The 27,927-nt window shown below is 34.7% G+C and overlaps 2 protein-coding genes across 2 annotated transcripts; both read left to right on the top strand.

Annotated features, from left to right (window-relative positions):
• The first annotated feature begins 582 nt into the window (after positions 1-582).
• Positions 583-25,211, top strand: LOC141337941 (CD48 antigen-like). The gene is made up of 6 exons (XM_073843515.1): positions 583-628; positions 1,269-1,589; positions 23,105-23,395; positions 23,492-23,623; positions 24,398-24,465; positions 25,137-25,211. The coding sequence occupies exons 1-6, from the start codon at positions 583-585 to the stop codon at positions 25,209-25,211; spliced, it is 933 nt and encodes a 310-aa protein (XP_073699616.1).
• LOC141338856 (uncharacterized) lies at positions 8,177-11,421 on the top strand. The gene is made up of 6 exons (XM_073844471.1): positions 8,177-8,740; positions 8,935-9,291; positions 9,391-9,519; positions 9,686-9,741; positions 9,971-10,045; positions 11,317-11,421. The coding sequence occupies exons 1-6, from the start codon at positions 8,449-8,451 to the stop codon at positions 11,419-11,421; spliced, it is 1,014 nt and encodes a 337-aa protein (XP_073700572.1). The 5' UTR covers positions 8,177-8,448.
• Positions 25,212-27,927: the final 2,716 nt, after the last annotated feature.

Here is a 27,927-nt window from a genome sequence, read left to right as displayed (position 1 = left end):
CGTACAAGATGTTTGTCCGCCAAGCAGTTCAAACCACACTTGTCAAGAAAACTAACCACAGCAGGTTTCAGTTTGACTCAGAAGCTGAACTTAAAACTTAAACAGTTACTGTGACATGGCAGACAGTTTAACTTTGTAGGTTTTTTTGTCCATACATAAGTGAGAGCTGAATAAATATATACAACTATTTAAAAATCACTGTAGAGGCTCTATTTTACCATACAATAGAAACATCCAATATTCATGTAATATTCTTCAACTTTATCATATTCAGCACTGCCAGACAATTATACTTTTTTTAAATGAATGTTAAATAATAAAAATATAAAACATTCAATACTGTTCAAAAATAGTTTAGCCCTATAGGTGCTAGAAAAGCATTGATATGTAGTTATACATGACATGCACTCTGTGTGTGTGTGTGTGTGTGTGTGTGTGTGTGTGTGTGTGTGTGTGTGTGTGCGCGCATCACGAGTGTCGTCAGATTCTGTCGGGGAGGATTCATAAACCAGACAAACATGTTTCAGTGACAAGTGTTATGGGATCAGTCTTTAAACACTGACCTGAAACATTGAAAAAAAAATGTTTCTTGTTGTTTTGCTCTGTTTGTGCTGGCGGGGTCTGACTGGTAAGTCATACAAAAAAATTTACAACCTAATTTCTTTCCGTTTAAGGTTCATAAAGCTGCTGCCACTGTTGGGACTAGCCTGTTTTCACTGATCTTATGTATATGTCCCGGATGAATCAATATTGTGGCATTTGTATTCAGGTAAAAATGCAGAAACTCCATCAGCGAATGTAAATATTTCTGGCTGAGAAGCTTTCAAATCTCAGGTGTTTTTGTTAGTTTAAATATTTTAATTTCAATTATTATGCATGCATTTGGTAACACTTTCTTTTGATAGTCCACTTTAGATATTCTACTAACAGTAAGTAACTTTGCAACTACATGTCAACTATCAGTCATTAGAGTATTAGTAGTAAGTATGCTTAATATTCTAACACTTTATTTTGATGGGTCCACAACATACGACATACTGACTTTAAGAAACTTAGCAATATATATTTGAACTTTTTCTACAAACCTTAAAGCTAACAGTCTACTCTGAGAGTAGGTAGATTTGTAGTTGCAAATTATTGTGAATTAGTGTAACCATGCATTTCCTCCCTAGCAATTTTGTACATTTGAATACATTTGAATGTTCCTAGAACTGATTTCAGGCTTTGTAAACCAACAGGTGAATTAATCTGTTCCTCTATCTTCCCAGGGGTGTTTGGCGAGTCTGTGTCAGTGATGGAAGGAGATTCTGTTGTTCTACACACTAATGTTTCTGAAATAAATGACGACAATGACATTACCTGGACATATGGCACTAAAAATCCTCTGATAGCTAGAATCAACAGAATGAAACAAACCTTCTCCACATATGATGATGTTCCTGATGGGAGATTCAGAGACAGATTGAAGCTGGACAATCAAACTGGATCTCTGACCATCACAAACCTCACAACTGAACATGCTGGACTTTATGCACTACGGATAGGTGGAGCGAAACTGACATCAAAAACATTCAGTGTTTCTGTCTATGGTGAGTTGAGATCATTTATCCCATCCTTCACAAATTCTTGTTTTATTAAATGGATGTTTTATTATGCCACAAATGCTGTACATTGATCTTAACTTGCACTGAACCCAGAATATTTTATAATTTAGGATGACAGATACACTCACTGACTATCAACACACTACATGAAAATAATAAAGTGGATTTTTATCCATGTTTTGGTTTATTTCACAGCTCATCTGCCTCTCCCAAACATTTTCAGAGAATTTTCACTAAATTTTACATCATCATCACAGCAGAATTGTTCACTGCTGTGTTCAGTGGTGAACGTGAGTCAGGTGACTCTCTCCTGGTACAAAGGAAACAGTTTATTGTCCAGCATCAGTGTGTCTGATTTCAGCATCAGTCTCTCTCTACCTCTGGAGGTGGAATATCAGGATAAAAACACCTACAGCTGTGCACTCAACAATCCCATCAGAAACCAGACTCAACATCTGGACATCAGCAAACTCTGTCACACATTTGAAAGTATAGTGGCAATAGTGTACATTTACTGATATCTGTCTTTTGGTCAAATTGAGAAATTCACTTACATTCATTTTTGTCTTCATAGAGCCTTCAAATTCCTTAGACTCAGTGTCTCTGATAGTGTCGATTTCTGCTGCTGCTGCTTTTCTGTTGATTGTTGCTGCATTTGGGACGCTCTGGATCTGCAGGAAACACGGAAAAACTGATCTAGAAGGCAAGTGTTACTTACTGATTTAATATACAGGTAGACACAATTAACCAACAGAAGTTTGTCTACTAGATACAGTTACACTTATGACCTTTCTGTGCTGTGCTGTCATGAAAGATTGACATTTGAGTACCTTTGGTTAAAAAAAAAAGTTCTTTAAAACTGTTCAAGCATGAAAGAGCAGCTAAAAGCAGTGAAAGGGAACTCATTTTAGTGTAAGTGCATGCTATGACGTGTTTTTGAGAGAAGCGTCAGGGAAGTGCTACTGCTCATACAGCGCGTTTGGTACAGAAATTAGTTATTTTGCTGTCTTAGTGGCTCGAAATGTCAGATACACAAACGTACGTCTCAAAATGCCTGTCTTCTTGTAGAGTATTCTTTTAAACACAGTTGTTTATGTCTTAAATGAAGGTAAAGCGTTAAAAAAGGAATTGCACTTGTATCCATAAATTGGATCCATGTAGTATTTCCTATTTCTAGTGCTTGAAGTTTTTGTAAAAAGGTCTAATTCATTAGTGTTTTGTCTTTGTTTTTGTCCTATTGATTGATTTAGTATTTTGTTTTTATTTTAGCACTGTTTACTTGTCTTCAGGAAGCTTGCTGTTTTATTTAGATTTTATTATTTATTTTTATTTTTTTATTTTATTATTTTTTATTATATTTATATTTTTTATTATTTTTATTTTTATTTTATTTTATTTGACTATACAATTTCAATGGTCTTAAAAACTTAAAGCAAAATAACAATATTGTGATGACGTCAAATTTTCGTATTGCGATAATTGCTAAAGCTGTTTTCATGGTGTACGGTAGAGCTGTAATCATTTTGAGACGGGACCCGAGCCCGACAGAATTCGACAAGTGTGTTTTGCACACAGCGTTTGTTAAGAATGAGTTATTTATACATGTTTTAACATAATTTATTTATGACTAACTTAGGCCACTTGAAAGTTAGTTCACTGTGAGTTCATTTTAATTAATTGTGTGTGTTTATGGCTACAATTGATCCTTGATAATAATACATATTTTTGTATTAAGAAGAATTGGTTCATTTTCAGTTTAATGCATCTGTAATTACTGTAGAAACAGTTGAGACCAGTGCAGATGTTGGTGCAGAAGAGATCACTTACGCTGAGCCAGTGTTCTGCCAAAGCAATGCAAATAAATGGGTAAGATATTTCTCTGTGTCTCTCATTTAAGCAGTAAGTACGATTTTGATGTTTAATAATAAAATGCTGCTTCTTGGGTCGCCGCATGATGTCCACTGTAGTGTTTGAGCCCCCAAGCAAAAACCACTGAGAAACACTATACAGTTAATAAAGTAAAGTTTTGATGGTGTCCTCAAGCTGCTTTGTGATTTGGCTTGTTTAAAATGTTAAATAATTTTATCTTGTGTGATGGATTTTTACAGAAAGTTAAAGGGGAGGATCATGTGGATTATGCACGTACTCTGTCTCCGTGAGATTACCAAACTTCAGCCTTTTCCGAGCAGCAGATCCAGCTGTATATCATTTCACTACAAACCTCAACCTAAGAGTTTGAGTCTATGGTTGAGTTCTGGGATTGGTGAGAAAAACTACTTTTTTTTTTTGTACAAGACATTTTAACAAATTATCTAAATATTGTGGCCCGTTGGAGAACTTTCATGACTGTTTGACTGTTTAAGCATATAGTTCACCCTAGAATTAAAAGTCTCCCCCCAAAAAAAGTCCAGCTCATGCTTACCCAAATAATGGCGGGGAATAGCGACCAGTATCAAGATTTTGTGATTTTGACATAATGCTAATGTACTTTGATTTTTGTTGTTCCCGCTGTCTCGTTTTCCTCTTTTAGGATTGGTTCTATGTAACGCCAGGCTGTTGACTATTGGACCATGAGAGATCGGACTATTCATTCTTTTGGAATTCCTCTGTAGGGAGCCTATACTGCAGTTTTCTAGCATCACTTCACCTTCCAAACTCCTCACTCTTTAATATTTACTATCCCAGTCGGGGATGGGGGGAGTACTCCAGGTTTGGGCCAAATCTTAGCTTGGAGGCAAATATGCATACTTCTCTATTTTTCTCTATTAGAAAAATGAAAGGGTATACTCATGAACGTTATGCTGACAAGCGTGAACGGGACATTTTTTTGAAAATTCTCCATTTTGTGATCCATAAAAGTAAGAAGAGCATACGGCACTGTGGGTAAAGTCTCAACAAATTGAAACTGTTTGTGAATCTCCAAGTGCAAAACGTAAATGCAAAATACTAAGCAAAAGGAGTAAAAGTGAACCCTGCTGTGGTCGCATTTATTTATTTATTAACCTCTGTACAGATATGTGGTTTGATTTGTCACCTGGAAAAACTTGAGTATGCATCCGTGGATGTTTGTGGTTGGCGGGCTTTTTTTTCCATTTCTCATATAGAGTTTACAGTTGAACTTCTGCTCTGCACTATAAAGCATCTTTACTGTGAAATAAAATTCTGAATCAATTACGGATGTCTGACAGACAAAGGATTCTCTCAAATTATCATGATACTATGTATCTGTGAAATATGTGACCCTGGACCACAAAACAGTCGTAAGTATCACAGGTATATTTGTAGCAAAAGCCAAAAATACATTGTATGGGTCCAAATTATTGTTGTTGTTTTTTTTCTATGTCAAAAATGAAGTAAAGATCATGCTCCATAAAGATATTTTGTACATTTCCTACCATAAATATATAAAAACGTATTTTTTTATTAGTAATATGCATCGCTAAGAACTTCATTTGGACAACTTTAAAGGGGATTTTGTCACCTCGTGTGTTTTGCACCAGATTTTCAAATAGATGTATCTCGCCAAAATATTGTCCTATCCTAACAAATCGTACATAAATGGGAAGCTTATTTATTTTGGTGATCTCATTTTTAAAAAAGACCCCTATGACTGGTTTTGTGGTCCAGGTTCATATATTAAGATTGATGTTCAAAGACATATGCATCTCACTGTGTACTGTATATCTATCACACGTGTCTCAAAATTATTAATGATTTCTTTAGTTTTCATCAGTTTTAGGGAGTAGGCTACTTAACCATACATACGCTGCTACAAAATTATTATTTGTAATAACAGTGCTGCCATCAAAAGGGGAAATGCAGCAACTACACATTTGGTCAAAATTTAGTTCAGGCTGTGATATGTATTCTGAGACAAGGTTTGGTTTATAAGTACTCGAAGAAAACTGAATCAGAATTCAATTTAAAATTCTTCCTTTTAATAGTTAATGTTACTTTTCCTTTAGTGTCTAATCCATGTGTACGATCTGCAACGCTAGAAAGCTCTCAGTCTCCCACAAAGGGATTTATTCACTCTAATAGCTGTATTAGAGTGAATAAATCCCTTTGTGGGAGACTGTGAGCTTTCTAACGTTCTCTAGAACAGCTCCAAACCTGCCTAAAACAGCTTGATCGAAGTCCAGATATTGCTGCTGCAAACGTCCATGTCTCAATTTGAAATATTAACATAATGTTTTTACTCTATGTGAAAATATATTTGTATGGATATATGTACATAGATTACATTTGCGTATGAGACCGCATTTATAAAGCAAAGCCAAAAAAAAAAAGCACAGGGCTTTATTCTTCCAGCCTAGGGTGAGGTCAACATCAACAAAGGTCCAACGATAATGTCATACGTTAATGCTGCTTCCCCTTTCTCGATTTGAAAAATGCGGCAGATTAAATACTTCTTTAAACTATAGGTAAAATGCAATGTCACTCAAGAACAAACTGCCTGCAGCGAATGAAATGTTTGGGGTGGAGCCCGGTGTGGCCAATCGGAAATCAGTAGTGTCCAGCGCCACTCTCATTCATGATTACTTTCACTTTAGATCAAAACGGTGGCGTCCCAGAGGAACAAAAGAGCACTTTCATGCATCAGAAACTGCATTTTTATTCTCTTGGAGTAGTAAAAATGAAGCTTCTCTTGATTGTGCGTTTATTGTTTTCGTGTTTACGTATATATGGTAAGACATTTTCATGTTGCTATTCGTCAACGATAAAAACAAACGTGAATGATCTCTGGTCTCTGCCAATGAACCGGCCAGGTGGTGTGTGCCATCAATCCGTGAGTACGTTGATAACCTTTTTCTATCATAAAATAAAGCATAAAATATACATTGAATGTAATATGAATTGCTTTGGACAAAACCTATGCAATAATGAATTGAGAAGTGTGGTTTAGTGTGAGGCATTCAAACTGACAAAAGAAAAAAAAAAAACTTTAGTTGAAAATTAGGACATTATTTGAGTTTTATTGTATTTATATTTATATTATGAGAAAACACACTTTTCTTAAGTATTTGTATGATAATATTTTTCAAATTGAATATCTTGCAAATAAATTATGCTCTTCTCAGGGTTCGTACAGGTGCTTTAAACCCTTGAAAATGCTTAGATTTTCAATAAAGTGCTTGAATATGCCGTTGCATTGGTTTAATATTAATTAGCTTTCTTACTGAATATTTATTTTTTTGTTAGGCTTATGATATGTGTAAAGAAAAAAAACTCCGCTCGAGTCCTCCCTCCCTCCTGCACGTGTGGCTGTAGTGTGATCCGCCGGTCTTTATTGATGAGCGCCCTCTCTTGTATCAGAGCGGCATACGTTTAGATCTGCTCATAATTCACAAGATTTATGCGTGTATTCCCCCAGCATTGAGCATAATAACAAATTACACACGGTTAATTACACACGGTTGTTTAGCGCATGGATTCAATGGCTATTCTGAGGCGTTTAGATTAGTCACCAGGAAGGCCCTTACTGTAAGGGGAAAAATCCTCTACGCTACAGTTGTGTTCAGATAATGCGCGCTCACTGAATTCATTATGCACTCTCTCTACTACTGTCAACATAAACAACAACGCAGATACAATGTAAGCTCGTAACTCGCTGCTCATTTTCTGTATACTTTATCTCAAATTGACTAGTTTTTCATGCTACTTAAATAAGCAATGTGAAGAATGTCATTAATGTGAGGTGTCGTTTTCCCCACACAAAAACTAAATTAACATTAATTCTAATTGTCACGCCAAATTTAAGGACATAAAAAGATTTTGACCTTATTACCTTAAACGGTACAAGAAAATAATTTATTATAATTTCAAGAGGACAGAAAGACAACACCGTAAAAGTCCTGTAAAAAAATGCCAAACAAAAAAATGTAAAGTTAAAGTAAAATATTGATGAAACAAGGAAAAATCTGTAAAATAATGTTTTTTTTTTTTTCTGTAAAACCTTTAATGAAAATTTCTGTAAAATTATTGTTTTTGCACTTTATTTGAATTAAGATATTTTACTACGGTTTTTGTTTGGTAGCCATAGCTCATTTGGCCGATATTTTTTTATTTTTTATTTTTTTTTATTTATTTTATTTTTTTACAGTGAAGAGTCATGATGGTAGTGCCAAATGCAAACATTAAACTTTGATAATGGTATGATTCAGGCCCGGCATTCGCTCGTTGGTGCCTAGCTCGCCTGCATAGAAACGCTACTACAAATTTATAGCTTTTTTTTTTTTTGGACTACCTTTTAGTACTTTTAGGGTAAAATGTGAAATGTATTTGTAAAAAAAAACTTGTTTTAGAATTGTAGTTTAATTTCATTTTATATATATATATATATATATATATATATATATATATATATATATATATACAGTAATTTTATATCAGTCATTAATGTTACCATTTACATTGTCCATTCCCACTCGTAAAGGAATTGGTTTTATGTGTGCAGGTCTTTAAAAAGTCCTTTAAAATACTGCAGATACCCTGTAAATTATATTAATTACATTTTTAATTTGTGTTCTGTAGACTGGTTGCCCACTCAATTCAAGCTCGATTGAGTCAGGAGACCTCCTGGGAAAACCAGATTGCTGCTGGGCTGGAACAGGTGTTAGGGAAGACAGGAGGGGGTGCTGCTCCTTCTGTGGTTTGAGGGTCCTAATCCCCAATATAGTGATTGTGATTCATGCATTCGTTCACACTTTACATTTATGATCTGTGGAAAAAAAAAAACATTTTCATAGCACTTTCCTGTTGTATGCTTTTCTTTGGCTTATAATTGCTAATTTCTTCTTAAGGTGTATCTGGTGCTGATAGAGTCAGCGTTTCAGTGTTTGTGATGGAGGGGGATTCAATCACTCTACACACTGATGTTAAAATAAATCAACAAGATGATATCAAATGGTATTTTAAGAACATTCGCATCGCTCAAATCATCGGAGATCAGAATAAGATCTGTACAGATGTTCAGTGTAATGGAGGTACTGAGAGTTTCAGAGACAGACTGAAGCTGGATCATCAGACTGGATCTCTGACCATCACAAACACCAGAACCACAGACTCTGGACTTTATAAACTACAGATCATCAACAGTAGCATCAGAGAAACGATCTCCAATGTTACTGTTCAAGGTGAGTCAGCTAAAAGCACTGACATTCAGATGTGATTTTTCTAAACGCCTAAAAGCACAAAACATAGATGCATGTTTTTCAAAATAAAATCAAAAAGAGCTTGTGCTGTCAGGTTTACGGTTTACGATTCTGTAACGTTGTCCAGTTTTTTTCCTCAAGAAGATCCCTCAAGCAGCTGTTGGTTTGTGTTTCAGATGTTCCTACAGCTGATCGAGATGAAATGAAGAGAAAGTCAGTGACAGAGGGAGAATCTGTCACTTTAGATTCTGGTGTAATAAAAAAGCCAAATGATTTAGTAATGTGGTATTTTAATGACACTCTTGTCACTGAAATCACTGGAGATCAGAGTAAGATCTGTACAGATGAACAGTGTAAAGATAGATTCGCAGACAGACTGAAGGTGGATCATCAGACTGGATCTCTGACCATCACAAACACCAGAACCACAGACTCTGGAGAATATCAATTGCAGATCACCAGCAGAAGCAGCAGCATCCAGCGCCGCCACCTCAGCATCAGCAGCATTAGGAGATTCAGTGTTACTGTAATTGGTGAGTATAATTTCAGTGCACTTTTCCATGAAGAGTTTTAAAATACAGTTCAGTATTTTTAAATCTAATAATAAAGACTGTCTGTCTTTATTATCGCAGATTCAAGTTTGTCAAAAGGAGCTGTAGCAGGAATAATTGTTGTTGTTGTTCTGCTGGTGGCTGCAGTTGTAACTGCTGGTGTGACTTACCATCATCGCAAGATCTATGCACGAGCAGAACAGAATGCAAGTATTACGTACAACTGATTTAAAAATAATTTTATCGTCCACAATGAATCTGTAAATTTATGGATATTCAAATATATGTAAACACATTACAAGTCTCTAGTATTAGTGCGTGTGTAACAGAATCAACAGCCATGTTCATTTCTTTTGCTTTGTGTGTTTTCTTACAGGAAAATGGTGCACTGTAGATGTTTCGTCCCCTGAGGATTCAATTGTTTCTACGTTAGTGGGTGACGCTGGGTGGTTTGCTATTGTAGCGCTCTCAAGCTTATTCCTTATTCTTTCACTCTTTCCTGTTTAAATTGCTAGATATTCCTTAAATATGATCACATATCTTATATTATCTAACGTTACACATCTGACCTAGCTAGTTTTTAATCTAAACCGCTGTTGCTTGTATCTTTGCTTTATGTTGGCCTGTTAATGACACTGTTTGCCACATGTGATAAATGCAGGGAAATATTTATGATGATCAAGAAGTTTTAGAACTGGAGACATGCATCCAGTCTTTAATTGAGGATCGTAAGAACGTGAGAGAGCCTTAGAAACAGCTTTGGATGCAATTAGTTTAGGGAGTCCAAACTCCATTGTTGTGAGAGGTGAGTGGGTTGTAACTTGACAACCCCTGATTGGCAATTGTTCATGAAGTCAACAGATATGTCTGATTTACTACAGTGCTCAACACTACAACTACACTACTGTGCTCCAGACTATCCACACACCACGTTGACATGTTACTTTTTAAAATAAAAAACACATTGTGCACTGAAGTAGGCCTGCTATTTATTTTATTACGGATGACAAAATAAGATTACGACCATTTCTTCAAAGCACACAGAATGATTTCATTTTGTCATCTTTGTTAATTTGTTAATTAAGTGAAAAATACTAAGTGTAGACCTATTTAATTCATTCTTTTATTTATATTAGTTTATTCTGTTCCTCTCTGTTCTTGGAAGAACTCCAGGTGCGTGATAATTTGACACTGTGAATTTAGGTTCTGTTGTCGCTCTGTTGTTCTGATTGCAGGTAAAAATAAACACATACTTATTTAATATTGTAGTCTTATCATTTAACAGTTAATGTTCGGATATCATGCATCCGGTTGTCAGTTGGAACCATAAATGAGCCTACTTCTGAATATTTTTATTATTACTATTTTCTCAGTGTCATTAGGTTATGTCCTAAAAACTTTCAAGATTGTTGTTATTTAACCTCTCATTTAAAACAAAACAAAACAACAACAGAGAACTGGTTAGTTACAGACCAACCTCGAATCTCCCATTTCATGTCAAAAATACTAAGGCTGCTTTACAACTATGTTCCTTCTTAGAGCTGCTTTTCACACTTTACTTGTTTCTCTTCGGAGATATTCGGGAAACATGCTAGCATTCATTGTTATGTTGATTATATCAGCTCTGTTTGTCTTTTATGCCTTTTATGGCCTGACGAAACATACCAATTCCCAAAACTAGCGGAATGTGTAGTTGATATAAAATTGGATAACTAATTTCCTACTGCTAAATTCTGGGGAAAAAATGGAGGTGTTAATTGATTGTTATTAATTAATAGACAGAGTCTATTGACAGTTGACGGAACAATCACTGACCCGTCTCTTTAACCTGGCATACACATAGCACGCTATCATATTTCTATAATTCAAATCTATTTAAAGATTGATACGCTGCATTTATTAGGTCAACCAGAACTGGGAACACTTCCTATAACACCCAATATACTCAAGATGTTGTAAAAAGAATGGCATCTAGTTAATATCAGTCTGTTTCATTCTTATTCCGAGGTCATCGTAACCACCAGATCCAGCATGTATCCAGACCAGATGGTGGATCAACAACTAGAGATGACCTCTAAAGCCCAGCATAGAAGTGGAGACCTTGTCAACTAAATGAGCCTCATCAGCTAGATGGCCTCCGCAAAGACCACAAGTCTAAAATCAAGCAGAATAAACTCATTGGCTGTTTTGAGTGATGCCAGTCCACAATCTGACTTCTGTTGCAGCCTTGAATGAAACCATATACTATGTTGGTTTTGTCTGGCCAGAGGAGAACTGGCCCCCCGACTGAGCCTGGTTTCTCCCAAGGTTTTTTCTCCATATCTGTCACTGATGGAGTTTGGGTTCCTTGCCGCTGTCGCCTTTTGGCTTGCTTAGTTGGGGACACTAAATATTTGGCTTGATTGTATTAACACTATTGGAAGAGAAATGAACTGAGCTGGACGATGACATCACTGAAACAGAGACGAACTGGTTACGTTTGGCTATACAGCAGAACTGAATTTTGTTTGGATTATTGAAATACATTTTTCAAAAAAATAAAAAAATGAATTTCATAGTACATCCTGCTGGTTGAATTGTCAAAAGAAGATGCTTTGCTTTGTTCATGCAAATGCTATAAATGTTCTGATTTTTTGGATACTGGATATTTCTGATTGCACACTAGACGTGTTGAGAGGTTACATTAACATGAATATTTGTATAACAACAGTTTCACTACAAAAACACTTGTCTTTAACTATAATAACCATGATTTTTATATACCATGGTAAATTTTCATATGGAACAAGAACTGTCCTGTTTTTTTGTGGTGTTTATCACTAAAAAAAATATCGGTTTGAAATCATTTTTAAATCTGGAGGCTAATTTAAATTAATCCGAATATAATTAACCCAAATAAGTCCTGATGAACAGAATCGCAGAAATTTGATTTATGCCATTATGGGTTTGAAGAAAGAAATAAAAACACAAGTTAAGGTAGCAAATATGTGTAAACCATGGCAGACACGATGTTTCAGTGCTGCGTGCGCCATTGTTGGTTTAAATACACGAATCGAGCAAAATTAAGGTCGCAAATATGTAAAGCATTAAATGTACTTAGAAGCAGACGTGATTCTAAAAGTACATTTTCTTTTCTTACACAATTATGTTACTTGGAAAATATCATTGTCTTGTAAAGAAATGGGCTAAGGCGACGCCAAATTCTGAACATTTTATAGAAGAAATTAAACAATATGGTACTACGCACATATTAGAAACAGAAAAGCTAAAAAGACCTAGTTCATTTATTGGTTATGTTATTTTCGTTTTACCCCCATGCAAATATAGGCGTTTTTTCCCCCAACTAATGTGCACTTGATTTTATTCTCATTCTATTTATCATTTACTACTTGTGAAGTCACAATTCTTATATGGTACAATTCACTATTCGTTTTTTTTTTTTTTTGTATGGCATTAAAATAACTGTAGCCTACATTAATATGTGAAGAAAAACTAAAAGAAAATCAGTTTGCTTTTGTAAATCGAATTGTAAACCATGATTTATTGTGGCAGGCACAACTCTGCAATGCCACACGTTTTAAATGGATTTAAATAGAGGAATAAAACAAGGTCAGTTATGGAAGATTTTGTGGCAGCTGCATCTCACTGTTTACACTATGTTTGATGCACTGAAGCAAACGTGCAATTCTTGCATATTTATCACGTTACCATAGATTTTCTTTCCAACTGAATCCATAATAGCAAAGCATCGCACCTGCCTCAACACTCCGATTAATGCATATAAATTGGGGCAGCCGTGGCCTAATGGATAGAGAGTTGGACTTGTAATCCAAAGGTTGCAGGTTCGATTCTCAGGTCCGGCAGGGATTGTAGGTGGGGGGAGTGAATGTACAGCACTCTCTCCACCCTCAATACCACGACTGAGGTGAGTCCCTTGAGCAAGGCACCGATCCCCCAACTGCTCCCCGGGCGCCGCAGCAATGGCTGCCCACTGCTCCGGGTGTGTGTTCACGGTGTGTGTGTGTTCACTACTGTGTGTGTGCACTTGGATGGGTTAAATGCAGAGCACAAATTCCTAGTATGGGTCACCATACTTGGCCTCACCTCACTTCCTTTCCTTTCCTTTCCTTTCCTAAACAAACAGACGGTGCAATTCTACCTTTACTGACATATTTGACATCGTGCTTTATATCTCCCTTTCTTCCTTTAACCCTTGTCTAATGTGTTTAATTTCAAATTCACTACCCTTTTGTTTTGTTTGGGATGAAAATGTGCCTGAGTGGGCAATTGTTCCTTCCCCTGCACTTATGATTGACAGCCTTCTAGAGCCGGGGATTTGTTATAGGCCTTAAGGCTGAGATTGGGTTACCTAGGATGCGTTATGGCTAGCTCCGCCCCTTGGTGCTTGCAGACTTCCACCTGAAAGGTATGTTTTAGCTGTTTTGGCTAATGTTGCAGTGAGTTGGGCATATCAGTTAATAATGTTTATTAAATGTAGCTGGAATAGCATCTTATTCACGGCTTTGCGTTGGTGTGCAGGTTGTCACTATCCCTCGGTAGGTTAAGTTTCATTAATCGTTTGCATAGCATTCACGTTTGCCATAATTCGCTTTCTTGCTCTGAGCATTTGTATGACTTGCATGTCTCGGTGACCGATAACTGGTATGTATAGTACATTTTTAATAAATAATTGTTCCGATTAAGTTAATTAACAATTTCCCTGGTGGGAAAAAAAAAAAAAAAAAAACAGCTAAGACCAGCCTAGCTGTTTTTTTCAGGGTTGTTTTTATTAGGAGAAGCAATTTCTTTTGGAGCACTTAATTGTCTTTTTTGCGGGTTTGGGTGATGGCATCCTCCATAAAGACTGCGCTGCTTTTTTGTTGTGTTTTCATTTATTTTAGTTTCTTTCTTTTTTTCCAAAGTAAAGTTTTGGCAGGATCTCGTACCAGAAGAGAGAGAAGATGCAAAGAGGAAAAACACTTAGAATTGGCCTCCTTTAAATACTTTCTCATTATTGGATTCACTTGTGTAAGGAGGTCAAGGGTCACTGAGGTTACCAAACCAATTAGTGCTAAAGATATTGAAATCAATAAAATGACAAGGGTGTCTAAATTTATGCACATGCCTAATTTTGTTTAAATAATTCTTGCACACTTTCCATAAATCATATAAACTTTATTTCACTTCTCAAATATCACTGTGTTTGTCTCCTATATGATATATTTAACTGAAATTTCCTATCCAGACAACCAATGATTCATTAAGGAAAATGATGAAAATGTACAGGGGTGCCCAAACTTACCACTGTAAACAGATTGCTGTGTGTGAATCAATGATTTGGTTTTAGGTTTTAAATTGTTTTTAAATTATCTGCTCTGTGTTCAATCAATGTATTAACTTACATAATTTACTGAAAACAAATAGATAACTTCAGCATAAAAGTACAAGTTTAATTACATCATAGACGAATAGATAAAACAGTGTCACAGTGTCATCTCTACCATCCAGGTTAAGGATATACATGTAAACTGTTTTGAAAGGCCATGGAAATAAAAAGTCAAAAAGTTATGGAAAGCTGCATAAGTTTCCATTATTTTCTATGACATTTCCAGTGACCTTTCATGACCTTTTAATAAAACCCAACATTTGAAAGAGCTAATATTACAGGGGTCTAAGAAAAAGCACTTTAATCATTGTAATCATTACACACATGTGAATGTACATGTATGAGGAAGAGAGTATATATATATATATATATATATATATATATATATATATATATATATATATATATATATATATGAGTTGTGTATTTTATGATGTTAAGTTCAAGATCATCCAAACATTCACTGCCACAATTTGCACATTTCACAGTTTTGTTTCACATTATGAATTTGATGTCTTTCCAGTCTAATATTAGTTCTGTGGTGAACAGCTCAAAGTTTGTGGATGCTACTTTAGCTACTGTTTTTCAAAAAGCCCACCAGATGGTGCCATTTAGAAGTTATGACCAAGGCAGAAATTTGTAAGTGTCAGTCAAAAATAGCATTTAAACCGATTATTAGTAGGTCTGTAGTATTAATATCTTCACAGATTCATATATTTACTGTCAATGCAGTAACACGAGCATGACAGAATGGCAAGGATTATATTAATCTATAATGGAAACGCAATTTAATTGTAATTATTTTTTTTTTTTATTATTTAAACCTCTGTTTTTATTATTATTATTATTATTATTATTATTATTTAACCCTCTGGTTGTGTTTGGATTGCTGTCACACCTTTGATGTTCCAGGTCAAAAATGACCAAACTCCGCCAAAACTGCTTATAAATCTCTCATTATGCTATATTATCACCAAATATTGTATCTTTTTGTCAACTTGTTTTCTTTCATTTCGGACTGGGTTTGTGTTTCTATCTGCAATTTTGTAAGCCTTATTTATCCAAAAGTAGGCACCCCATTTTTTATATATATATATTATATATATATATATATATATATATTTTTTTTTTTTTTTAGAAGATAAAATACAAATTTGTCATAAAAAAATGTTTCTCACACTAGTGTGCTTTAATGTTTAATCAGGAAGTTTGCTTTTAAATGCTTTAACTTTGTATAAAATTGCAAAAAGTTACACTTGTCAAAAATGGCTGGCCATATTAAAAAAAAAAATTCACTCAAAAAAAACCTCAGATAAAGGAGGCCTACGATTAATCAGATGCAAATAGAAACAATGGCATTCCTAAATGAAAGAAAACAACTAGAAAAAAATAATGAATCCAATATTTGGTGATAACATAATGAGACATTTATAAGCAGTTGTTTGGAGTCTGGTCATTTTACCGTAAACATCACAACAGTGTGACTGGGTGAAATAAAAGTTTGAGTCCAATGCAATCAATTTGACCCGAAAACAACCAGAGGGTTAAGACACAAAAGTTAACACTTTATAATATGGTGACAATATTATGTATTAATTTGTGCTTATGCTAGGGGCCGTTGAATACTTGAATCTGATTGGCTAATGAACATTCTAACGGTGTGCATTATTTTCAGGAAAACTCATGGCGAATGTAGTTCCAGGCAGCTCTTGACTGCATTACGATTTCAGTTATTTCAAAGGTCCTTTCAGCCTAAAACATCAAAATAACCAAACTCACAACGATACTGGCCAAACAAATAAATACAGTAAACTGTAAACTCCCACTCTCTCTCCCTCACAGAAGCAAACACATACAGTTAGCACACACGTTAGCATGCACGCTAATGTGGTTAGTGCTGCTTTGACGATAAGTGACATTTCTCACAAGCGAGGTAACAACAGCGTGGTCTTGAAGAAAATAACTTTCTTCTTTTTTTTCGTTATTAGTAGAGACGATACTGCCAATCACTTTTGAGAGACACATAAACTTGAGAGAAGTCCTTTACGATCTCTCTCTCCCTCTCTCTTGCCGTCTGTCTGCCTCTGTCGGTCTGTCTAAATATAGGTGCGTTTCCACTGGCACAAACTTTCCCCTGTAAATTTACATTATAATACTGGCAGCTGGGTTGCCAGCCACATTGCTTTTTTTTTTTTTTTAAAGAATCATACTGTAAAACTTTTCCCTGTAAATTTACAGTATAATACTGGCAGCTGGGTTGCCAGCCACATTGCTTTTTTTTTTTTTTTTTTTTTACAGAATCATACTGTAAAACGTTTCCCTGTAAATTTACAGTATAATACTGGCAGCTGGGTTGCCAGCCACATTGTGTTTTTTTTTTTTTTTACAGAATCATACTGTAAAACTTTTCCCTGTAAATTTACAGTATAATACTGGCAGCTGGGTTGCCAGCCACAATGCTTTTTTTTTTTCTTTTTTTTAAAGAATCATACTGTAAAACTTTCCTCTGTAAATTTACAGTATAATACTGGCAGCTGGGTTGCCAGCCACATTGCTTTTTCTTTTTTTTTAAGAATCATACTGTAAAACTTTCCCCTGTAAATTTACAGTATAATACTGGCAGCTGGGTTGCCAGCCACATTGCTTTTTTTTTTTTTTTTTTTTACAGAATCATACTGTAAAACGTTTCCCTGTAAATTTACAGTATAATACTGGCAGCTGGGTTGCCAGCCACATTGTGTTTTTTTTTTTTTTTACAGAATCATACTGTAAAACTTTTCCCTGTAAATTTACAGTATAATACTGGCAGCTGGGTTGCCAGCCACAATGCTTTTTTTTTTTCTTTTTTTTAAAGAATCATACTGTAAAACTTTCCTCTGTAAATTTACAGTATAATACTGGCAGCTGGGTTGCCAGCCACATTGCTTTTTCTTTTTTTTTAAGAATCATACTGTAAAACTTTCCCCTGTAAATTTACAGTATAATACTGGCAGCTGGGTTGCCAGCCACATTGCTTTTTTTTTTTTTTTTAAAGAATCATACTGTAAAGCTTTCCCCTGTAAATTTACAGTATAATACTGGCAGCTGGGTTGCCAGCCACATTGCTTTTTTTTTTTTTTAAAGAATCATACTGTAAAACTTTCCCCTGTAAATTTACAGTATAATACTGGCAGCTGGGTTGCCAGCCACATTGCTTTTTTTTTTTTTTAAAGAATCATACTGTAAAGCTTTCCCCTGTAAATTTACAGTATAATACTGGCAGCTGGGTTGCCAGCCACATTGCTTTTTTTTTTTTTTTAAAGAATCATACTGTAAAACTTTCCCCTGTAAATTTACAATATAATACTGGCAGCTGGGTTGCCAGCCACATTGCTTTTTTTTTTTTTTAAAAGAATCATACTGTAAAGCTTTCCCCTGTAAATTTACAGTATAATACTGGCAGCTGGGTTGCCAGCCACATTGCTTTTTTTTTTTTTTTTTTTTTACAGAATCATACTGTAAAACGTTTCCCTGTAAATTTACAGTATAATACTGGCAGCTGGGTTGCCAGCCACATTGCTTTTTTTTTTTTTTTTTTAAAGAATCATACTGTAAAACTTTTCCCTGTAAATTTACAGTATAATACTGGCAGCTGGGTTGCCAGCCACATTGCTTTTTTTTTTTTTTTTTACAGAATCATACTGTAAAACTTTTCCCTGTAAATTTACAGTATAATACTGGCAGCTGGGTTGCCAGCCACATTCATTTTTTTTAACAGAATCATACTGTAAAACTTTTTCCTGTATATTTACAGTATAATACTGGCAGTTGGGTTGCCAGCCACATTGTTTTTGTTTTTTTTGTTTTTTACAGAACCATAATGTAAAACTTTTCCCTGTAAATTTACAGTATAATACTGGCAGTTGGGTTGCCAGCCACATTCATTTTTTTTTAACAGAATCATACTGTAAAACTTTTTCCTGTATATTTACAGTATAATACTGGCAGCTGGGTTGCCAGCCACATTCTGTTTTTTTTTTTGTTTTTTTTTTTTGTTTGTTTTTTTGTACAGAAACATACTGTAAAACCTTTTCCTGTAAATTTACAGTATAATACTGGCAGCTGGGTTGCCAGCCACATTCTGTTTTTTGTTTGTTTGTTTGTTTGTTTGTTTTTTGTTTGTTTTTTACAGAATCATACTGTAAAACTTTTTCCTGTAAATTTCCAGTATAATACTGGCAGCTGGGTTGCCAGCCACATTCATTTTTTTTTTTTTTTTTTTACAGAACCATACTGTAAAACCTTTCCCTGTAAATTTACAGCATAATATTGCCAGCTGGGTTGCCAGCCACATTCTGTATTTTTACAGAACCACAACTGTAAACTACATTTACAGTATTGTACTGTAGTCACCAGTATCATGCTGTAATTTAATTTTTATTTAAAGTATGTACTGTAAAACTTTTCCATTTCAGTTTACATTCTGGCAGCATGATTTTATTAAGTATACTGTTTTGCCACAATATTACAATCTGTACAATGTGTTATATATTGCATTAAATTGTATTTCAACGCATAATATATTTTTTCCTAAAATAAGAAAATTAGTAAATATTTTCCAAATCAGTAATGTCAAATGGTAATAGAAAACAAAGGTCTTAGAATTTAACATGTTTATTTCTCAAGAGCAAAGGCAAATTTTAGTAATATCGAGTAAAATCCCCAGAGTAAAATCAACTCTATTCAGAGAACATTTGGTCGCTCTTTAAATAGAGTTAAATTAACACTGAAGCAGAGTTCAAGTTAATTAGATAACGATGTCATCAATTAAATGATGATTGTGCATTAATGATGAACACCTGCTGTTAACAAGCTGCTGAACTGAAGAAACACAAGAACCAGGTGCGTCGGACGGGGTAATACAGTGGAACAGAGTAACAAGGGCCCTTGGCGAGAGGGGGCCCATCGCAACCAAGGTTATTATAGTTTTGCTTTTTTGAAAATGTTTTGCAATAAAATGCAATAATTTAGTGTCGTTTTTATTAGCTTAATTGACAATTTTGTACGTTTTTATTTTGTTTTTATTTTATAAACACATTTAAAAAATATCAATTGCTTCAGTCTATTTGGAAGCTTTGACATTTTTTTGCACCCGATGACCCCTTTAAAAAAGCTCTCATGCTCTTTGGACACAATTAACAAAACACTTCTTGCTGCAATGCATGCTGGGTAATGACAGCTAAAACTCCCATCATGCACTGCAGAATGAATAATTATTGTCGCCACTGTTGAGGATGTTATGATAAGTGTTCATGTGTAAAAGTCTGAGTTGGTGAAGCTCTTTATTTTCTACAATGAAACAATATCTTGATATTTGTTTAATAGGACCTCTTTCTAAAGTTCAAGAATCCCAAATGTCTGTCCAGAAACAAGCTAAGAAAGCCACTTCCTGGTGTTCACACAAATCAGTAATAAATAAGATTACTTCAAGCACTTGATTCAGCAATACACAAATGTTGTTCTGAATAGCATGCTGTGCCTTTAAGTGCCAGTTGAGAGAGAAGAGGAAGGAAGGATGAGGTGTTAATGATTGTGTGAAACAGTCAGAGCGGGTGTGAGATCGGACTTTTCTAACCTGCCACAATGCAGGGGCTTCTTGAACGTGTGAGGACTTTTAGGCCTTTCCAAAGTGATGCAGGGTCATTGACTGAAAATTGTGTTCTCAGCTTTTCAGATTAGCTTCTCTGAGCGTCTTTGATCGTTTTTTGTCAGTATGTTTTTGGTCTGTTTGTACAAGGCTTTATCCCCATTCATCAGTCTCCTTTCTATTTTTCAGAAGGTGTATACAACATCAGTGTGATCTATGACCACAACCAATGATGTTTAGAACTTGGTTTCTTTGTCTGTAACAGTTAATATGATAAGAGAGGTGTCTGGAATGCCTTGCATCAAAGTGGTGAAGTAAATAATGGTATTTTGGATCCAGTGGTGCATCTAGAAACAGGTGCACACATTTTTCAATCCAAATCTTTTTGTTGGCTACTTGATTATAAATTTCATATCAACAAGCCTAATGTCATCGTCAAATGAATTTCTTTTTCAAACCCCAATTAGCAATGGGAGCAACTGAAGCAGATGTCTTGTCAACTTTCAACCATCCAGTTATACTTTACATGGCGTGTTATTCATGTCAGTTCCAGAGTACTTGAACCAGAAAAGTTTCTGTTTAGCTGAACATAGCTAAATTGTTCTCCTAAAGTGACAAGATATTTTATATATAAAGTCATATCCATTGACAATACATAGTTTGGACCACACTTGGCCACACTGAAGAACTTCAGGTGAAGTGAATGATCACTTATACTTCTTATCAGCAATCATAGGATTGAAAATGATCAAAAATGTGTTCATGGATGCAAACCGAGATCAATTCTGTTGTAAAGCAGCTCTAAGAAAAGGAATAGTGACATAGTTCTGCTAATGAGTTGAATAGTGTGAAAAAAAAAACACTTATATTTTGTAAAATAATTGAATACTTTGTGTATAATGGAGGCTGTTGGTAAAAATCCACCACTGGTTTCCATCAACAACTTTTAGAATGTGAAAACGTTTGTCATGTTTTTTACTACCTTGATATAGAAGTATCATTCTTAAAAATATATAAATAAAATATAAAAACCTTTACAAATTTAACATTTGAATGGTAGTTAAATATGATAACCACATTTCTGTTTTTCTCCATCTGTGTCAGACACAGTTTCTCGACATGGTTTAACATTTCCTTAGATTAAAGAGCCCTCTCACCTGCAAACTAAACACACCACCCCTGAAAACCCATTCTCACGTACAAGATGTTTGTCCAGCCAACAGTTCAAACCACACTTCTCAAGAGAACCAACCACAGCAGGTTTCAGTTTGACTCAGAAGCTGAACATAAGTAAAACTGTTACTTTGACATGCCATTCAGTTATTTTCATACACAAGTGAGAATTGATTAAATACAATAATTTTAAAATCACTGTAGAGTTAGACTGTATTTTACCATGAAAGAGGAACATCTAATGTTAATGCAATATTGTTCTACTTTTAAATATTCAATATTAATGCAATTTTCTTCTACTTTTAAATATTTAACACAGACAACTACCTTTTAAAATCTATCAATTTTAAATTATAAAAAAGAAAAACTCTCACAAAAGCCTTAATAAGTGCCAGAAAAGTGTTTATATGTAGCTATGCAGGACATACATTCAGAGAGTGTGTGTGTGTGTGTGTGTGTGTGTGTGTGTGTGTGTGTGTGTGTGTGTGTGTGTGTGTGTGTGTGTGTGTGTGTGTGTGTGCATGCATTAAGAGTGTCATCAGATTTTGTCTGGGAGGATTCACATGCCAGACGAACATGTTTCAGCGAACTTCAGCGCATTTCACTGAACTATTGAAGAAAATGTTTCTTCTTATTATTTTGTTCTGTTTGTGCTGGAGGAGTCTGACTGGTAAGTCATATAAACATTTTTACAACTTAATTTATTCTTGTTTATGGGTAATCAAGTTGCTGCTACTTTTTAAACTATAGCCCGTTTTCGTTGATGTTATTTAACTGTTCCAGATGAATCATTATTGTGACATTTAGATTCAGGTCTCTGTTCATGATCAGAAAATAAAAATGTGATTCCTATGTCTGGAAAATATCATACATTATGGGGAAAAATGTTTCTACAGTAAGTTTAATAAACATTTCTGTCTGAGAAAGAGCAGCTTTTAAATATCAGGTGTCTTTTGTTATTTTAAATTATTTAACTTTAAGGATTCTCCCTTGCAATTTCTAACATCTTTGCTCCACTGCTCAATCTGTTCCTGTATCTGTCCCAGGTGTGTTTGATGAGTCCACGTTAGTGATGGAAGGGGATTCTGTTCTTCTACACACTAATATTAGTGAAATATATGAATATGGCGACATAATGTGGACATATGGAGCTGGAAGGCCTCTGATTGCTAAAATCAATAGACAGAAAAAAATCTTCAAGACATGCGATGGTCCTGGTGGGAGATTCAGAGACAGACTGAAGCTGAACAATCAAACTGGATCTCTGACCATCACAAACATCACAACTCAACATGCTGGACTTTATAAACTAGCGATTAGTGGAGTAAAATCAATATCAAAAACATTCAGTGTGTCTGTCTATGGTGAGTAGGGATCATCAGTTCTGTCCTTTGCAAATTATCGTTTTAATAAATGGATGTTTCATTGTGCCACAAACCCTGTACATTGACCCTAACTTGAACCCAGAATTTGTACCTTGTACTGAACCCAATATATTCCAGTTTGATTTCATAGTTTAAGATAACAGAAACACTCGTTGACTTTCAACACAAGACACAAAAATGAGATGGTTGATTTTAATCAATATTTCTGTTTATAATATTTTCTAGCTCATCTGCCTGTTCCTGTGATTATCAGAGATTATTCACAAAACCATTCTTCATCACAGAAGAATTGTTCACTGCTGTGTTCAGTTGTGAATGTGAGTCATGTGACTCTCTCCTGGTACAAAGGAAACAGTTTATTGTCCAGCATCAGTGTGTCTGATCTCAGCATCAGTCTCTCTCTACCTCTGGAGGTGGAATATCAGGATAAAAACACCTACAGCTGTGTGATCAACAATCCCATCAGCAACCAGACTCAACATCTGGACATCAGCAAACTCTGTCACACATTTGAAAGTATAGTGGTGATTGTGTCTATTTACTGAGCTAATCTCAGTTTTTAAATGAGATTAATACAGACTTTCTCTTGGTCATTGCAACATTTTCATAGAGCTTTTAAACCCCTAGACTCTGGATCTCATTTAGTACTGATCTCGGCTGCTACTGCTGCTGGATTTCTGTTGACTGTAGCTGGAATTGTGATCTTCTGGATCTGCAAGAAACACAAAAAAACGGCTGGAGAAGGCAAGTGTTACTGATTTATGGAAGTATTACAAAAATGTTTTCAAAATATGTAAACTGATTGATAGTCCTTATCTAATAATGAATTAATAATCACAGCTATTCTCATAATTTTAAAATCATAACTAAAAGCACAAAATTTTATTGTTAAAGAGTGTTGTTTAAACAATCCCTATTCACATGAATTTGCAAAAATGACTAAAAACCATACATGCCAAGTCGGTAGTTTGCAACGTGTCAGTTTCCTGCGCACACTGTAAAAAATGGTTTAGCTTGTCTTATTTGTTTTGTTTCTAATAAAAAAAAAATAATAATAATAATAATAAATAATATATATATATATATATATATATATATATATATATACAAATCTTAAGTTAGAATGCATTTATTAGATAAGCAAAATTAAATAATATTTTTAGTTTTGTTTTAATTGGGGGAGAAAACTGCATTTTGCATAGATGAGTAAAATTATCTGCCTGCGGGGTAAGTAAAATATTTGTTTTAGAAATATTTTACTTACCCCTGGCGGATCATTTTACTTATTTTAAGCAAAAATACACTTAATTTAGAATCCCACCCCGGAAACAAAACTAACTATCTTATGTCATTTTTTATAAAGCATTTTAATTTAAGATTTTTTGAGAAACAAGATAAGCATTTTTAAAAAAAATTTCAGTGCACATACGCGTTCCATCTGAACTAATACACAGGTATTTCAAAATAATACTGAGGAGTTTTGTTGTTTCAGTGCATCTGTTATCATTGTTTAAACAGTTGAGACTTGTGCGGAAGAGATCTCTTACGCTGATCCAGTGTTCTACAAAAGAAATGCACATAAATGGGTAAGATAATTTATCCTCCATTTGTCTCTCATTTTAGCAGAAAGATTTTGATGCGTCTGTGCTTGTATTTATGTCAGTATAATGAAATCACATATTTACAAACACACCAGCGCCAGATCAGATATTTTTAAAAGCCATAACCATCATTCAGTATGAAACACACACACACACACACACACACACACAATGCTGTCTACGCATGTAGTTCTAAAAGAAGTGTTTCTATACAGTTTTTTTAACATAAATAATTGTTTTTTAGTTTCTAAAAATTGCTTCATTAATACTAGAGATCACTTAAAATAACTTTTACACAAAACCCTTTGTATAAATTACTGAAGTCGCAAAGTCACATAAAAAAAGGGTCACAGTTTAGTTCATAATACCACATTTCAATAATTAATTTGATAGCAATTAAGTCTCTTGGAAGATGAACAATTCTGCTCCTACGTTCGGTCACCACATGATGTCCAATGTAACATAAGATCCCTGAAGCAAAACCACTGAGAACCATTGATATACAATAAATAGCATAACTGTTTGATTGTGTTTCCTCGAGCTGCTTCATGTTCACATAAATGAAATAATTTCACATTGAACCTCAATGCTCTTTAATTATGAATTTGCCTTATTTTAAATATTGTATTATTACATTTTGTGTGTTGTGTTTAAAGAACTTTAAAGAGGAGGATCATGTGGATTATGCACCCATCTCCATAACAGAGAGAGTAGCAGATCCAACTGCATGATCATTTTACCAGGAATCTCCTGAGACAACCTCAGAGACCACGTCTATGATTGAGTTTGGGGATTGGTAAGAATCAGTACTAATTTTCCAATGAATTTAGCACAAATTCTGGCCCAAAAAAAATATATATATATATATTTAAAGATTTTTTATTTTTTCATTTATTTTATTTTTTTAAATTTTCATAGGGGCCTGAAGTGTGATATTCAAAGTTGGACTAAAACTTTATTTAAGGACTTCTAACAAATTATCAGTTTTTCACAACTGGCCTCTCTGAAGCATTTCAGAACCTGATGCTTTTTCATTTGAGGAGAGAAAGAAATATTTTTTTATTTTTTATTGGATTTGAGTCTTGGATTTAGTTTGAGATTTTAATCTGTGGCAGAAATTAGTTGTTCTGTCCATTCCATGTGACACTTGTGGTGTCAAATTGTTGAATAAATAAATCACACTTTATATCAGCACGGCTGTGTTTCAGCTGAATCAGAATTGTAATAAATTAAGTCCCTCTTTCGAAATCAAGCAAACAATTACAGGGCAGAAAATGTCTTAAATATTGTGGCCCATTGGAGCATTTTTACGGCACAGTCTTAACTAATATATACCATTTAACTCAAAATGCAGATGCAAAATACTCAATCAAAAGGAGTGGAAATGCTTCTGTGCTCTTATTTATTCATTAATTTAAATTTTTACTATCTGTTGGGTAGACAAGCAGCTTCTTCATGAGCATGTGTCTATTTCTGGATGTTTGTGGTTCTTGTCTGTTTGTGAATGTGTGTGGTTGAAGGGCTTTTTTTTCCATTTTTTTTCTGCTTATATGAAGCTGACCGTTTAACCTCTGCTCTGCGCTAAAATCGGTTCACTGTGATTCCGTGTTGTATGACAGATGCAAGATTCTGTTAAATTTAACAGTGAACACTTGTATTATGTATAAAATATAAAGACTGTCATACTATATAACTTCTTATATCCAAAGTATAACCTTATATACTTTGTTTTACTTCTCAAACGTTATCAGAAATTTTTTAAAAAAAGAACTTTCCTTGATCTTACATTGTTTTTTGGAATATTCTGTTATTTTGACAATAAATGCAATGTTTGATTTACTGTTGTATTATTTATGATATCATGCACAGTCGTTCATAATCTCTTTTGTGTTTTTTTTTTTTTTTTTTTTTTTTTTTTTGGGGGGGGGGGGTAGTTCTGGGCAGTAATAAACCAATAGTAAAAGAAAGTCTGTTAATCGGCAGCTATACTTGCAGCCAGGCAGTTATTTCAATTGTAAAAGACCAAATCTTATCTCCTTGAATGGGGAAATTCTGACATCTCAAAAACTACTTGCCACATTCACATTTAAATAACATGCAGGAGTTCGGATGATAGCTGTTTCACGATTGGCCAGATTCGTGTGTTTATTCTAACCTTTTTAATTCTAATGATGGCCACAAATATGTGTTTTAAGAACAGCATAAGATTTGTTACTGTAGTTGCAATGTTATATTGAGTCACGTTTATCATAAAACATGAAGCATACCCCCAATTTATTGGTTTTTAAATATGTTTATGCTAAACTTTATTCTTGAACAGATGCAGTATATAAAAAGTGTTTCTGTTGCTCATAAAAACTTTGCTGAAACATCTGACAAATATTGCATTTTATTCACTTTATCTGTGATAAGAGTAGGCCTACGCAAACATCACGTGAGCGTCACTATTGAGAGCAGAAAGTTTCCGACTTGACGTGTACGTTTTCAACTCCGCCCCTGACTGCAACTGGCTGATCTCGTTGACTGCCTTCTGTAGTCGTGGTTCAGGTCAACCCCTCCCACTTACCCCCTCTCATTTTTTTCCACAATATTTACAGAATTGTATTCTATATAAATGTGTATCAATGACAATTGATGAGTGCCCTTGAACCCCCATTTCCCTTAAGTTTTCTTTCAACTTTAGCCTTTCTCTCTCACATTGTTTACATTCAAGCACCACATGTTCCACAGATTCAACACTTTATAAAATTTGCATCTTCCAGATATGTTTACGTATGATATGTAAGTATTTAACCAGAAGTGTCCAATCCTTACCCTATAAGATAATTTCTCCCTGTCCCGACCTTCTGTTGAATAGGCTACTATATAAATGTCTCCCTTTCTTCTCTCTATGCCAACTTCTGTGCTAGTTTTTCATAACATTCAACCAGATTATAGCTTCTGCTTTATTTATTGTAATCGGCACTTCCAGATCTTACCTATTACTGGCTTGCTTTGCCAAACTATACCGTTTCATTTCCTTTAATCCCAACATGTGCTGGCAGCCAAGTAAAATTTTTCTTTACTCCCAACTAACAGATTTGTGTATAACATTCAAGTACCTAGTAGTCTTGCCTTGACTGTGATTTAAATGTTTGCAAGCTTTTTAGTCTGAGCATAATACCTTATCAGGTCTCTCTTCTACCCACTGTAGAGCCAGGCATATACCCGTCAGTTCTACTGTAAATACAGATAAATAATCAGACAATCTTTTTTGTACCTGGATTCCCAACTCAGGAACGCCAAATGTAACCCCAGTTTGGCCATTCTTTGACCCATGTGTGTAAATAACCAGACACCCCACAAATTCACCTCCTCTCTCCCCTTAAAGTGACTTTTTAACATTGTCATATCTACAGTAGGTTGTTCATATAGCCACAAAGGCCTGACTGGCACTGGAACTGTTGG

The sequence above is a fragment of the Garra rufa genome, chromosome 7, assembly GCF_049309525.1.
Source record: "Garra rufa chromosome 7, GarRuf1.0, whole genome shotgun sequence".
Classification (NCBI taxonomy): domain Eukaryota; kingdom Metazoa; phylum Chordata; class Actinopteri; order Cypriniformes; family Cyprinidae; genus Garra; species Garra rufa.
Note: the sequence above shows the minus strand (reverse complement) of the source record. Positions and strands in the feature narration are given on the sequence as shown.

Bases quoted from the DNA above. Each gene is read 5' to 3' on its own strand.
- LOC141337941 (XM_073843515.1), top strand. From the start codon at position 583: ATGTTTCTTGTTGTTTTGCTCTGTTTGTGCTGGCGGGGTCTGACTG. The intron at 629-1,268 runs GTAAGTCATACA...CTATCTTCCCAG, and splicing joins GTGCTGGCGGGGTCTGACTG to GGGTGTTTGGCGAGTCTGTG. The intron at 24,466-25,136 runs GTAAGATAATTT...TTGTGTTTAAAG, and splicing joins AAAGAAATGCACATAAATGG to AACTTTAAAGAGGAGGATCA.
- LOC141338856 (XM_073844471.1), top strand. From the start codon at position 8,449: ATGGAGGGGGATTCAATCACTCTACACACTGATGTTAAAATAAATCAA. The intron at 9,292-9,390 runs GTGAGTATAATT...TTATTATCGCAG, and splicing joins ATTCAGTGTTACTGTAATTG to ATTCAAGTTTGTCAAAAGGA. The intron at 9,742-9,970 runs GTGGGTGACGCT...TGATAAATGCAG, and splicing joins ATTCAATTGTTTCTACGTTA to GGAAATATTTATGATGATCA.